General features: G+C 43.5%; 1 protein-coding gene across 3 annotated transcripts in view; it reads left to right on the forward strand.

Moving 5' to 3' along the window:
• The window catches only part of SLCO5A1 (solute carrier organic anion transporter family member 5A1), a 148,050-nt gene extending 139,760 nt beyond the window's left edge, over positions 1-8,290 (forward strand). For all 3 annotated transcript variants that reach the window (XM_005663031.4, XM_085022123.1, XM_085022124.1), the window contains one exon: positions 1,916-8,290. In XM_005663031.4, the coding sequence (XP_005663088.4) occupies positions 1,916-2,373 (458 nt within the window). In that variant the 3' untranslated portion in view covers positions 2,374-8,290. The remainder of the gene's footprint in view (positions 1-1,915) is intronic.
• The last annotated feature ends 5,659 nt before the right edge of the window (positions 8,291-13,949 follow it).

Raw genomic sequence — 13,949 nt, forward strand, 5'->3', positions numbered from 1 at the left:
CCTTGGGCATATGGAGGTTCCCAGGCTAGAGGTTGAATCGGAACTGTAGCTGCCACCCTACACCACAGCCACAGCAAAGCTGGATCCTTAACCCAATGAGCAAGGCCAGGGATCGACCCCACATCCTCATAGATCCTAGTCAAGTTCATTAACTGCTGAGCCACAAGGGGAACTCCGACAATATCTCCTTTTAAATGAATATAGTGTGTGTATGTATGTATGTATTTTTGTCTTTTTAGGGCCACACTCGTGGCATAAGGAAGTCCTCAGGCTAAGGGTCAAATGTCGAATCAGGGCTGTAGCTACTGGCCTACACCAGAGCCACATCCACATGGGATCCGAGCTGCGTCTGTGACCTACCCCACAGCTCATGGCAACGCCAGAGCTGTAACCCACTGAGCAAGGCCAGGGATTGAACCTGAGTCCTCATGGATCCTAGTAGGGTTCCTTACCACTGAGCTAGGACGGGAACTCCCAGTACAGCATGTTTAAAAGTGTGTCACGGAGTTCCCGTCGTGGCTGAGTGGTAAACCAATCCGACTAGGAACTATGAAGTTGCGGGTTCGATCCCTGGCCTCGCTCAATGGGTTAAGGATCTGGCGTTGCCGTGAGCTGTGGTGTAGGTTGCAGACGGGGCTCGGATCCCACGCTGCTGTGGCTCTGGTGTAGGCCAGTGACTATAGCTCCGATTAGACCCCTAGCCTGGGAACCTCCATATGCTGCGGGTGCAGCCCTAGAAAAGCCAAAATAAATAAATAAATAAATAAATAAAAATAAAAATAAATAAATAAATAAAATAAAATAAAAAATAAAAGTGTGTCACTCACAGCCTCCTGGCTGTTGCCCACCTGTCCTCTCTCCCCTCGTCCCCTCCCCCTCCCCTTCCCTTCCTCCCTTTTCTCTGTTCTTCTTCTCTTCCTTCCACTCATCATATCCTTTTAAAAACTCTTATTGAGGATCCATGGACTGTTCTGATAGGTCCTTGGGGTGCAAAGAATAAAAGGCATGAACTCTGCCATCAAGGAGCTTATGAGTGACAGCTGTAACAGTTTAAATCCTGCAAGATAGTGGACACAATGGACGTATATACGAAATGCAGTGGGAATAGAGTCGCATCTGAGCAGGTCAGGAATTTAAAGGAGGTGTAGATATTTGCAAAGCGAACAAGTTGGGGTGGGGACACATTTCAGCAAAGGGAGCAGCATGTGATGAAGGTCGTCTACTTGGACAGACTTTTTTTTTTTCCTTGTGGGAGTAAAGAATGTCTACATCATAGCCTAGACAATGCAGCTACTACTCATCACAGATGCTTCCTAAGCTTTAAAGATGAATATTAGGCCTTAATTATTTCCATACTCCATGTGTCTTTTTGAAGTTGCTGTCTGATGTGGTCTCCAACTTATGCGGGGCAGTGCTTTCCTCATAATTCTTCCTGCAGCCAAGGACTTGAACCCAACCCGCAAGAACGCAGTGTATTGAATTTCTGAGGATCAGGAATGGTCTAATATGGCCACTTGTGTATTTAAGGACAAAAATCTTATTTTTAAGTTTAAAAGGATTCCCTAATTGCATTTTTATCAATAGAAACTTTTCTGTCTAAAAATGTGTTATTAATTTTTAGAATTTTATATCATAATCTGTCTAATATAATGTCATAAAATGAATGTCCTCTAACATCTAAAAAAAACCCATTCTAGCTTGCAAACTGGAAGCCTTTAAGGAGTTACAATTTAGTGAACATTTCTATAATAAGACTATGATGACGTGATATACATATTTACCAGAATCAAGTTACACAAGAGAACTACCCCCCAAGTGGTTGTCGAGCAAACAAGCGCCCTATCGAGTCACAAATCTGTTTCCCCTTAGAAGATGTGCTAACTTTTTTTCTTTTTCTTTTTCCCAACAACTCTAGCATACATTCCTACTCCAATTTACTTTGGAGCAGTCATTGACACCACCTGCATGCTCTGGCAACAGGAGTGTGGCGTGCAAGGCTCTTGCTGGGAGTACAATGTCACATCGTTTCGTTTTGTCTATTTTGGTTTGGCAGCCGGCCTCAAATTCGTTGGCTTTATTTTTATTTTCTTGGCCTGGTACTCCATTAAATACAAGGAGGAAGAACTGCAGAGGCAGAGGTGGAGAGAATTCCCTCTGAGCACTGTGAGTGAGATGGTGGGCCATACCGACAGTGCCGATAAGTATGCCCGGACTAGATCTTGCCCAGCTTTCAACACCCAGGGAGAATTCCATGAAGAGACTGGTCTGCAAAAAGGGATCCAATACACAGCACAGACCTATCCGGGGCCCTTCCCAGAAGCAATAAGTTCCTCCCCAGACCCGGGGCTGGAAGAAAGCCCTGCTGCCATGTAGCCTCCCTCCTGAAGCTTGAAAATGGAAGACTTTAGTTTTGTTGGTTGAGTTGAATATGGCGACTTGAGAAACACCTGTGCCTTCTTTACTTTCTTTCTTCTTTTAACCTCGAGAGACACAATCCTCAAACCAACAGAACTCAGTATACACAGCCACTGTTGATTGAGGGCTGGATACCTCAACAAGACTGAGCCTTTCCCCACTTCTGTCCAAGAAGGAGGTGTTTATATAGATTTGTTTCTATTTCTGAGATGTTAATTTGACGCTCATGCTCCAATATGGGTATACGGCTGGGTGCATGGTTAACAAAATCATGGGATGTGTAATGCCGGTGCATATCATTAGCAAACACTCCAAACAAGGGTGAGTCTGACCATGACTTTGCATTTACGAATCCAGGTTTTGAGATATGAACACCTACTCTGAGTTCGGCTACAAAGCACAAATGAATTTGCCTCAACTATGCAATTTGGGACGATGTAAGTGCAGCATGTTACTTTTGCTTTCAGAGACTAAAGCAGATACATTTTTGAAAAGAGGAAGCTAAACTTTCCCTAAAGTACTGTTCGTAGCATTTTAAGCCATAGCAGGTAGAACTTTTCAAATGCTTCAAAGAAATCCTAAGTATAGCGTGATAAAGGAAACAGCTACTTCATTTCATAAGACACATTCTCTTTTAGTCTGTCTGCCCCACCGTAAAGGAGTTAAAGAAGCTGCTGAATCATGAACCTAAGAGCTTGAATATAAATTCCAGGATTCTTTTTTATGGGGCTTTAACACTAGTGTGCTAAACAATATGGCTAGAAACTTTAATATGAGATGCATAATAAGGTAGGAAACTGATGGCTTTCTCACCCAAAGAAAATTGCTGCCAAAATTTTAAGGGCCCACATGAAGGTGGTTAAGAATTGTGACCTTGACACTCTAAGTAGTTGGAAAAAGAAATCCCACGGGAGTAAGATTGAATTTCACCTGATCATTTGAGATATATCTGGAAGCACTAGCAAATCTGCAGTTACATATATAAAATTGCTGTGGTTGCTCTGAAAATGGAGTCATTTAATCAGGAAAGCTGAACCTGCAATTGAAAATCACTTTGAACGCAGGAGGAGGGAGATCTGGGAGCCGGACCTAGGTTATGATCCAAAGTCATGACTAAAAATTATTTAAAATGTACTGGTCTATCATACAGAATCCTCCCTTATCAGAGTTAGAATCATTTCACTTCTCATTTTGATTCCTTTCTACTGTAATCTTTCCAAAGGGATTCTGAGACAGGGTTTTTCTGTTTCTAAATGCACTTTGGATTTATTATCCGTCATTCTTTTCTGTACCTTCCAGCACATCACTTTGATTTAGATGCCACACAGAATGTTTTCTATGTGGTTCCTAAAGTAGATGCCTCCTGACAGCCCTAGGGAGTTGATAGCAAGTTAATTCATGGATCTGGCTGTTCAGAAAAGGAATTATGACAACTCAGATTTAGGAGGGACTCTAATGTACAAATATCAATATAACTGTGAACTGTTTCTGTTGATGAGCTTCTGCTTTTGGAGGGCTAATTTGGGAAATGGTTTCCTTGGCTGATTTACACTCTTCCACGGAAGGGATGTGATTGACCCATGATTCAGGCTTTTAGCCCTCCATCGATGGCTGCACAGGTAGAGTTGGGTGACTATTCCTGGGTAAAAGGTTGTTTTCCTCTCTACTTAGGAATAGCCTGGGTCAAATAGCTCTCTTGGTTGCATGCAGTTTATGGAGAGGATTCTCACAAGTGGACTAAATGATGTCTACAGGGAGTGGAGGCAGGGGTCTCAGGTGACAAGGACTTCCCTTGGAGCAGATTTGTTTGGCTAAGTCATCATTGCTGTTACCTGTAATGACACTGTGTCTGTCAAACTGTGGTCAAAGTGGCTTTTTCTGAAGATCTTCAGAGAATATTGTTGATTGTCTTTGTGCCTACTCTGGGGCTTCAGAGTAGACATAAGGGAGATCTTGGATCCCTTAGAAGAGAAAGTTTTCCTTTGTGTTGGGCCTAACCATATATGGATTGGGAAGAGATGATGTTTTCTTAATTTTCCTCTGACTATTAAGAGATTGCATTGAGAGAAGTTGGGTGGGATTGGCACTTTTTTTTTTTTTTTTTGGTAACTAAGATTATGAGTTCCAACACTCTTGGCATTCTCTCTTCCTGGTAGCACATGTTGAAAAGGAACTGCTCTTAGAAATCTAGGAAAGGAAATGATGCACTCAGCAGGTGTAATTAGAGACACCCTCCCTCCACCTTTCTCCACCTTGACCTGTCATCCAGTTCAGCCATCACTGACTGAGCGCCACGTCCCTATCAGGCACCATTTTACCCACTTACCATCTGCCAGTCTATGACATCCTTTCCATGGATTAGGTCAGAATTCAAAGAAATTGGTGGTACCCACACGCCACAATGTTAATAATGTACTTCCTCAAGTATCCGGTACCTATAAGTAGCTAGTATATCATTCCTGTGTTGTTGGCAAATGTAGCATGAATAGTAAAAAAAAATCATGGGGGGGCTGATGTTTTGGAATATGGATGAATTGAGTTGTCCTCAAAATGCTTTGCGCTCTAGTAGCATCGCTGGAATAGTCACATAGTCAACTAAGGTGACTATTTGATAGATGACACCCTCTAATTGTATATACAAGGTCCTTAAATGCTTGCTAATAAGTTGGTCATGTCACTTTAGAGTCATTATTTTTATTACACTTTTAATTGCCACTCTCTGTGAGCTTCGGCTTATAATTATTATTATTTTTTTTTTTGAAAAGTCACCTTGTTCCTTAATAAACTCTGTAGGTTAATGTATTGTTTGGCTTTAATAAGAAAATATCCTTGAGTCTAACCTATTAATTTAGAAACTCCCAGGGGGTGCAGTGGGGAGTTGGTGCTCATTATTTTGACTGTCTTCTTTAGCTTGACATCCTTATCCTTTGTCGGTGGATTTAATTCTTAAAAACAGTCAAAAGTCATTCAGAACTAGAGTGAGGAAAGAAAGGAGCAGCAGAAAGGAAATAAATTAGCCTTTGTTGAATGTTGACTATTTTCAGAGCATTTGGTCAAGCCAAGCAATTAATATACATCATTCAGTTCTCTTGTGACTTTGCAAGACAACTATTTATTACTATTATTGTTATTTTTAAAGATGAAAACTGAGGCTCAGAGGTAAAATGACTTGTTCAGGATTGTACAGAGTGGTTAAGTCAGGGTTCAGATGCACATTTCTCTGTTGCTCACTTTTTTTTTTTTTTTTGGCTTTTTAGGGCCGCACTTGAGGCATATGGACGTTCCCAGGCTAGGGGTCAATTGGAGCTATAGCTGCCGGTCTACGCCACAGCCACAGCAACGTGGGATCTGAGCTGCGTCTGTGACCTACACCGCAGCTCAAGGCAATGCTGGATGCTTAACCCACTGAGCAAGGCCAGGGATTGAACCTGCGTCCTCATGGATGCTAGTCAGATTCGTTTCCACTGAGCCATGAATGTGTTGCATACTTCTTACACTACATAATGCATAACGTAGTTTTGATTAAAATACGCAAGGTGTGACTATATGATAGTGAGGTGGAGTGTTTCATTTTTTGATGTGTTACTGTTTCTGAAATGTAGAAAAGTTATTTCTTTGTGTAAAGCAGAAAAAAAAATCTGTAGAAAATATCAAAATTGAATGTTTCAATTTTCAAGGTAAACTTATACTTATTTAGCTAAGTCTTATATTCAAAACTGTTTGTCCTAAGATACCTCAAGAATTTATTTAGAGTCCCTGTTTAATAGAGAACAAATCCAATTTCGATGTTAACTCTGAATCTCAGTAGAGTTTCTGAAACAAAACATTATGAGGAGAGGTGGTTCAGATTTGTCGAATCTGAGCTTTAGGGATTTCAGGTGTATGCTTTTTTGGGTCCTTTTTCAGAATGTTAACATTTCCATTAGTTTTTTGTTTGTTTGGTTTTTGGTTTTTTAGTGAATGAATAGTGGTTTTAAATTTCCTAATAAAATTTTAAATGACCATATACAAAGTGTTACATAGTGAATGAACATATATAAAATGTTATATGTTATACACCAAACCACAACCCGATTGTTGCCAATTGTTACCATCAGTAGCTGCAATAACAAACCAAAGCCTGGGCCTGGAAATGTCAGCCATCAAAAAAGCTACGACCATGGAGGAGGTAGCGGCAGTCCCACCTTTCACCAACCACTAAGAAAACTCTCCCTTGGTTTGCATTTCTAGCTTGCATTCCTTGGTGGCCTTAGAACCAGAAAGTTTCTTTTTGGAGCCTGTTTTGTATCAACTACAGGTGCACCAAAGAGGAGCTTCCTAGTTTAAGTGGACCTGAAGCATTTGCAGAAATCCTCTGGTTGTGTCTAGGAGCAGCTGGAGAGCCCCAGCCTAGGGTGACAGCCCATTATACTTTTTGTGATTTTGTGTGTACTGAAAACATCCTACATGACACAGAAATATGAACATAACTATTGATATGGAGGTGCATACTGAGTATCCTAAGTAGCAGATAGATATCAAAACACTGCATAATCCCAGAATGGCCTAGACGGCAGGTTTGCTAACTCTCTGTTACAGCAACTGGTAGCTATCCTTTTCACACACCTATTTGCATTTCCTCTTCCGTAGTACGGAAGGGAGTGCCATGGCTGGCAAGGCGAAGTTAGTGGCCTCGTGCTCTTCATCTTTTCTGTCTTCTCTCCTTTCCTCACCCTCCAGGATGCTGCTGGCTGCGTCTGTCCCAGACTTCTTGCTACTTTGAAATCCGATCTGTGTATGTCTGAAGAGGTTATTTTCAGCACTTGGTTTTTACTCAGCCTTAGGAAGGGTCAAATAGGATGAAAACCCTCCCTGGGTATTTGCTTTTGCAACATTAAAAAGTAAATGCCTTGGTGCTAAAAGTATTTCATGCATGCTCACCGCAAAAACAAACAAACAAAAAAACCCCACTGAATTCACAGTATTTCACTGAGAAGGGACTGCATGTGCTTTGCTTTTGGAAATCTGGAGAACTTCTCAGAAAACAAGCTCTCATTACTCTCATTACTACAGTTAATCCATGAACTTAACACTGCAAAAATGAAGAGTGTGGGGGGGGAATACTTTTTTTATGGAAAACCCAGCGCTTTTGATATTTATTTTAACAAGAAAAATCAGATGCTAAAAATAATTTCAGAGAGAGGCGAAAACTGTTTCAGATAGACTTTTCTTATTTCTTCTCCAAAAAAACAAAACAAAACAAAAAACCTTACACCCATGTACCTTGTTTTTAATATTGAAGTTTGGAAGGTGTTGTCTTTTTCTGGTATTCTGCTATTACAGATGAAAATCAAAGGAGAAGATATTATTGATAACTAAAGTAATGCCAGGGATGTATTAAACCAAAAGGGTGAACAAAAGAAGTTTAAAGTTTGTATGTAGAAATGAAAAACAAGGACAATTGGTAAAACTTTATAGTGGGCATTTTTCTTCAAATACATACCTCTCCCCCAAATATTCATGTAGAAGCATCAAACTGGCAGGTCAGCCTCTAACTCCTTAGTTACAGGAAGTGTAATACTGTGTCAAATAAACTGGCATTAGGATCCTAGTGGAGTGTGTGTCCAGCGTGTGTGTTTTTGTTTGTCTAGGTGTGCTTGCGATGAAAGGCTGTTTTGAGTTCTTGAGCAAAGGGAGTTTGATTTTGTGGTTTTTAAAATGACTATTTATTTGAAGACCTCTTAGGGTCATTGAAAAGATGTATAATTTCCTGTGTTCAATGAAATCTATTGTCAATGTACTAATAAACCTTGGTTTACAACATCTGGAATACTTGATTATTGAAAATTCAGAAAAGAGGTAAAAGAAAAAAAGAATAAAGTGTGTTGGATTGAAATTAGTTTGTTTCTTAGGATTTTTGTTCTTGGAAGGGATGAAATAATGATGCCAACGTTTTCTCCCTCTATAAAGACCCAGTGTTTGTTTTTTTTTTAAGTTATTGTATTGCTTTTTATTGTGTAAAATTGTTTCATTGATTTATGTCATTAAGAAAGGGGGTGGAGTTCCTGTGGTGGCTCAGTGGAAACGAATCCTGCCAGGAGCTGGTTTGACACCTGGCTTCGTTCAGTGGGTCAAGGATCTGGCATTGCTGTGGCTGTGGTGTAGGTTGGCAGCTACAGCTCCAATTAGACCCCTAGCCTGGGAACCTCCATATGCTTTGGGTACAGCCCTAAAAAGACAAAAAGAAAGAGGGTTACCAGTAGAGTGCTTTGATGGGATTAAATGGGCTTAACTTACTCTGGAAAATGGTAGTAATGAACTCTTTATGTAACTGATAACTCTGCCTCAAAACCAAATGTCCAATGTAAGAACTATTAGGATTATAGTTTTAGGAACCTGCAGTACCGCATTTTCCATTGAGTCATCAAAGACAGTAATTTTAACTATTTCACTACTTACCTATTTCAATTCAAATAGAATTTGGGGTTGCAGAATTATGCGCCTTGAATGTGGTTGGCATTATTCAGGATAGGCTACGTTATACGTATGGAACATGCCAACCTCCAAATCTCAGTGGCTTCATAGCACAGAGGTTTATTTCTCATTTACAGAATATGTCTCTATGGGTCGTTTCCAGAGAGCCCCTCAGAAACCCTGTCTGACAAAGACTTCCCCATTTTGAGGTCGCATCATTTAGAACTTTAAGGGTTGCTGAGGCCAGGAAAGGAAGGGCCCAGAGAAAGGCAAAGGGACTTGGCTCTTTCTCAGCCCTGAAGGGACACATGTCACATTGCATTAGTCTGAACTAGTACCACGTCCTTGCTTAAGTGCTGGGATCCTGGCAGTGTTGGGGAACATATGGCAGCCCTTTGATGGGTATTATTCTTTGCCACACAGTTGACCATGATCAGGTAAGGATATTCCTTTTGTCTTTTTTTTTTTTTTGTCTTTTTGCTGTTGTTGTTGCTATTTCTTGGGCCGCTCCCGTGGCATATGGAGGTTCCCAGGCTAGGGGTTGAATCGGAGCTGTAGCCACCGGCCTACGCCAGAGCCACAGCAACGCGGGATCCGAGCCACATCTGCAACCTACACCACAGCTCACGGCAACGCCAGATCGTTAACCCACTGAGCAAGGGCAGGGACCGAACCCGCAACCTCATGGTTCCTAGTCGGATTCGTTAACCACTGCGCCACGACGGGAACTCCAAGTAAGGATATTCCTAAAGGAGTCCAACTCATTTTTCTAAAAACTGGTAAATCGAGGGCAATTCTCAAGCATAAAAAGTAATTTCCAAAGGAGTACATATCAAAGCTTGGTCAGCACAGCTGTTAAATGCTCTCTTTCCTTAATCTCTACTAGATAATAAGCGAATCATTGCTCAAGGGGCCCAGGAGCTGGCTTGAGACTGGAGGAAGAACTTGTGATCGGACAAGAAAAAGTCCTGGATGTTGAGGTCTTGTCTTATGTCCAGCAGAGTTCTCTAAGTAAACTGGCATCTAAAACTTTTAGGTGAGAGGCGGAAGGAGCTAAAGGAGCCATGGAAATAACAGCATGACTCATAGACTGAAGTGCAAAGTGGTTATATTTAGACTCCAGCCTCAAGCACCCTAGGTGGAAAGCAGGGCAATTGATTTCCATTTCTCACTCCAGCCCGCCCTTGCACACCTAAACTAAAAGGTCACAGTGGCCCAAGATGCATGGACTATTGGAGCGTTTGCATCTGTGCTGACTTTCTTTTCCTCCCTGGCTTGGTTCATTTATCTAGGGAGCCATTTATGCAAAGAGCAAATAATAACCCCTGCCCAATTCTACCACCTTCTCTTCAATGACATGTGGAATTTAAGCAAAAGGGTTTCTCTTGAATCTCTTCAATACCCACACTTTCAAGGGAGAGGCAGAGCCATTCTGGATACTATGCTGTTTGAAATACACAAACGAGAGAACCGTTTCTCTTTAAGAAATGAAGGGAGGAGTTCCCGTCGTGGCGCAGTGGTTAACGAATCTGACTAGGAACCATGAGGTTGCGGGTTCGGTCCCTGCCCTTGCTCAGTGGGTTGACGATCCGGTGTTGCCGTGAGCTGTGGTGTAGGTTGCAGATATGACTCGGATCCTGCATTGCTGTGGCTCTGGCGTGGGCCAGTGGCTGCAGCTCTGATTAGACCCCTAGCCTGGGAACCTCCATATGCTGCGGGAGCGGCCCAAGAAATGGCAAAAAGACAAAAAAAAAAAAAAAAAAAGAAAAGAAATGAAGGGAGCAGAAAGGTTATGAATGTGGCCACTCATCTTCCTTGCTTCGTCCCAGACTTGGTAAAACCTCAGCATTTTAAGAGCTGTTAAAAAGCATCCAGTGCCTTTCTTTTTCTTGAAATTGCCATCTGGGCAGAGATGGCCTCTGTAGCTTCAGGGTATGGGAGCCAAAAACGTTTTTTAATTGCACAGGGTCATTGGAAAGCAAAGAGATCAATATTCAGTGCTCACTCTTGAATTTAAATGTCAAAGTTTGATGCATTTCCAACTCATAACACTGATATAAATCAGTAGAAGGCCAAGATATTCTTTGGCCTGCTGGAATGGCCAAGATCCTAGGCACTGAAAAAGAATGAGTCTGCTATGGATCAAGTTGTTCTAGGTGTTTTCTTGTTGAAATGGTTGTACTGCTGCCCTTTTTTTTGTTTTTTGTTTTTGCATTTTAGGGCTGCCCCCGCAGCATAGGCTAGGGGTCTAATTGGAGCTGTAGCCGCTGGCCTACACCAGAACCACAGCAACGCCAGATTCAAGTTATCTCTGCGACCTACATCACAGCTCGTGGCAATGCCAGATCCTTAACCCACTGAGTGAGGCCAGGGATCGAACCTGCAACCTTATGGTTCTTAATTGGATTCATTTCCGCTGCGCCGTGACGGGAACCTCCCTCCTACCTTTTTTTTTTTTTTTTTTTTTTTTGATTTTAGAAATCCGCTTTGCCAGGGCCCAAGTCCTGGCACCTGGCAAAGAGGTCTTTAGTTGCACTAGAGTGACACCTAGTGGCCATTATGGGAAACACATGCTCTGCTAATCTCGGCCCTTCCGGTTCCTACTGGGTTTGAGTTCCTAATACATATTAGGGTGGCAAGGTTGATGACATCGCCTCTTCTGCTGACACCTATTAGTGGTTGGCTTGGTTCCCCTCTAGCTCTGGGTCTCCTGTGCTGTGTAGACTGGGAGGTGCAGTAATGTAGGGGAAGAGGTTTGGCGGGGGGAAGGATGCAGATTCTGGAGTCCTGGGATGCCCTCCTGTGTGGGGGCTAGAAATTCAGAACAGAAGGGAGATACCTTTAATCACCACTTCTATTCGTCAGCAGAACAGTGAATCAATGCTGAGCACAAAAGACCTCAACATTTGCAGCTCCCTTTGCCGCCCCCCAGCACACCTCCCCCCCACCGCCCCGCCCTCCGCCGTCTGCCGTGCTTTCCCTAACACCAGGGAGCAGGAGCATCCTCATCTCAACAGGGAAAAATCTAATTCTTGAAAGTATTGTCTCTGCTTCATACAGCAGTGGGCTCACTTTCAGCCCACGGTACTGTGCTGGGGAAGTCCCTTACACCCCCCCCACACAACTTAGGGGGAGGTCAGTCTTCTGGACCAACATCAACAGTAGGCACATGAGGCCAGAAATGGGGGCAGGAGTCAAGTTATGAATGTGGCCAGTTGTTCCTCACTCCCTTGGCTTTAGGCAACATCAATGTTTCTTTTTGTTTTTGTTTTTTGTCTTTTGTCCTTTTAGGGCCGCACCCATGGCATAGGAGGTTCCCAGGCTACAGGTCGAATCGGAGCCATAGCCACCGGCCTACGCCAGAGCCACAGCAACGCAGGATCCGAGCTGTGTCTGCAACCTACACCACAGCTCACGGCAACGCCAGATTGTTAACCCACTGAGTGAGGCCAGGGATTGAACCCACAACCTCATGGTTCCTAGTCGGATTCGTTTCCTCTGTACCAATCAGTGTTTTCTCACTTGAGAGAGACTGTGCAATGGGCAAAGTATTATGTCCAGGGATTGGGGGGTGCGGGCATCCAGGGAAGTTTACATGGAAGGAAAAGGTAAAATTTGAAATGACATGGGAATGAAGGATGGGTGAGAGGTCTATGGGTTGAGATGGGGAATGGAGCTACGCCCAGGAGGTTTAGATGGAAAGTTAGAGAAAAATTCAGACCTGGGTGAGTGGTGTTAAACCAGGGGAAGCTGGTAGTGACAGGTGAGGTGGAGAGGGGAGAAGGTGGTGACTAGAAGTCTAGTTTCTGAGCAGGAGGCTGAGGTTGGAGTCTTGGCAGTGAGAGGCTCAGCCGGCAGTGAGTGTGGATGTTGGGGGTGGAGGGGCAGGGGGCGGGGAAGGGGCTTAAGCAGCTTTTACAGCTTTCAGAGCAGCTTCTACAGGGTACAGAAGAAGCAGAGAGGGAGGGGTTAACTACTAATAGTTGGGTTAAACAGAGGGAGACGTGGCAAAACAATTGGGAAGAGAGCGGAGACAGAAAAGCAGGGAGGAGGGAGAGGAAGACGGAGGGGAAGAGGCTTTTTCTTTTCTCTTTTGTCTTTTTAGGGCTGCATCCTGGGCATATGGAGGTTCGCAGGCTAGGGGTCTAATCGGAGCTGTAGCTACCCCTTCTGATCCATTTCTGCGACCCACACCACAGCTTACGGCAATGCTGGATCTTTAACCCACTGAGCAAGGCCAGGGATCGAACCCGAGTTCTCATGGATACTAGTCAGGGTCGTTAAGGGCTGAGCCACGACGGGAACTCCCAAGAATTTTTTTAAAGAAGCCAGCTGGGAGGAGCCTCCCGTATTACCTAACTTGGGTCCAGTAACTAGGTTTTTATCTTGCAGGCAGGCCAACACCAGTTTCAGTGTTGGGAGTAGCTGGCTGGAGGAGCAGCTGGCTGCACTGCGGATTCTAAGGGCACAAATGTTCTGGCTTAGTGAAGAACTGTCCCAATGAATTAGCACCATCTTCTCTGGGCACATTTTGGGAAAAGCAGCACACATGTATTTGCCATCCTTGATTCAAATCTCCCATTCTATAGTCAGAGCAGCTGTTTTGGAGAGGTCTGCTGACTTTGCCAAACTCACACAGGTAGTAAAAGCTAGAGTTTGCAGTGAAGTTAGTCTTCTGCAGTTTCACGTCTGCAGTTCTTTCTAGGGCTCCTTATCAAATGGGGTCCCACCGTGACCTCTCTTCTCACTAACTTGGTGAGCGTGTGTGTTGGGGCCGGGGTGGCAGGTTCTCCCCCACCCTGCCCGCCCCGCAATGGGCATGCGCATGTGCATTGAGAAGAAAGTGGAGCGGGGCTGGCCCTCACCTCTGCTCAGTCTCTTTTCTAAATCTGTGGGGAATGTGCAGCTGGGAAATCAGCTCAGTCTTCCCGGTGTCGGCTTTGCCGGAGGTCAAATGAAACCCCCTGGCCAATCTCCAAGAGCCCTTCGAGATCTGAAAAAGCCTTTCTTGTGCCCTTTCCACATAGTAGCTACTCCAGAGATAGTTATTGAACCAAAATGGAATTTTCTCCAGGAGAGCA

The sequence above is a fragment of the Sus scrofa genome, chromosome 4 (assembly GCF_054392235.1).
Source record: "Sus scrofa isolate SSC_HxYL_T2T_F1_AM1 chromosome 4, Sscrofa_HxYL_maternal_Yorkshire_Landrace_v2.0, whole genome shotgun sequence".
Taxonomy (NCBI): domain Eukaryota; kingdom Metazoa; phylum Chordata; class Mammalia; order Artiodactyla; family Suidae; genus Sus; species Sus scrofa.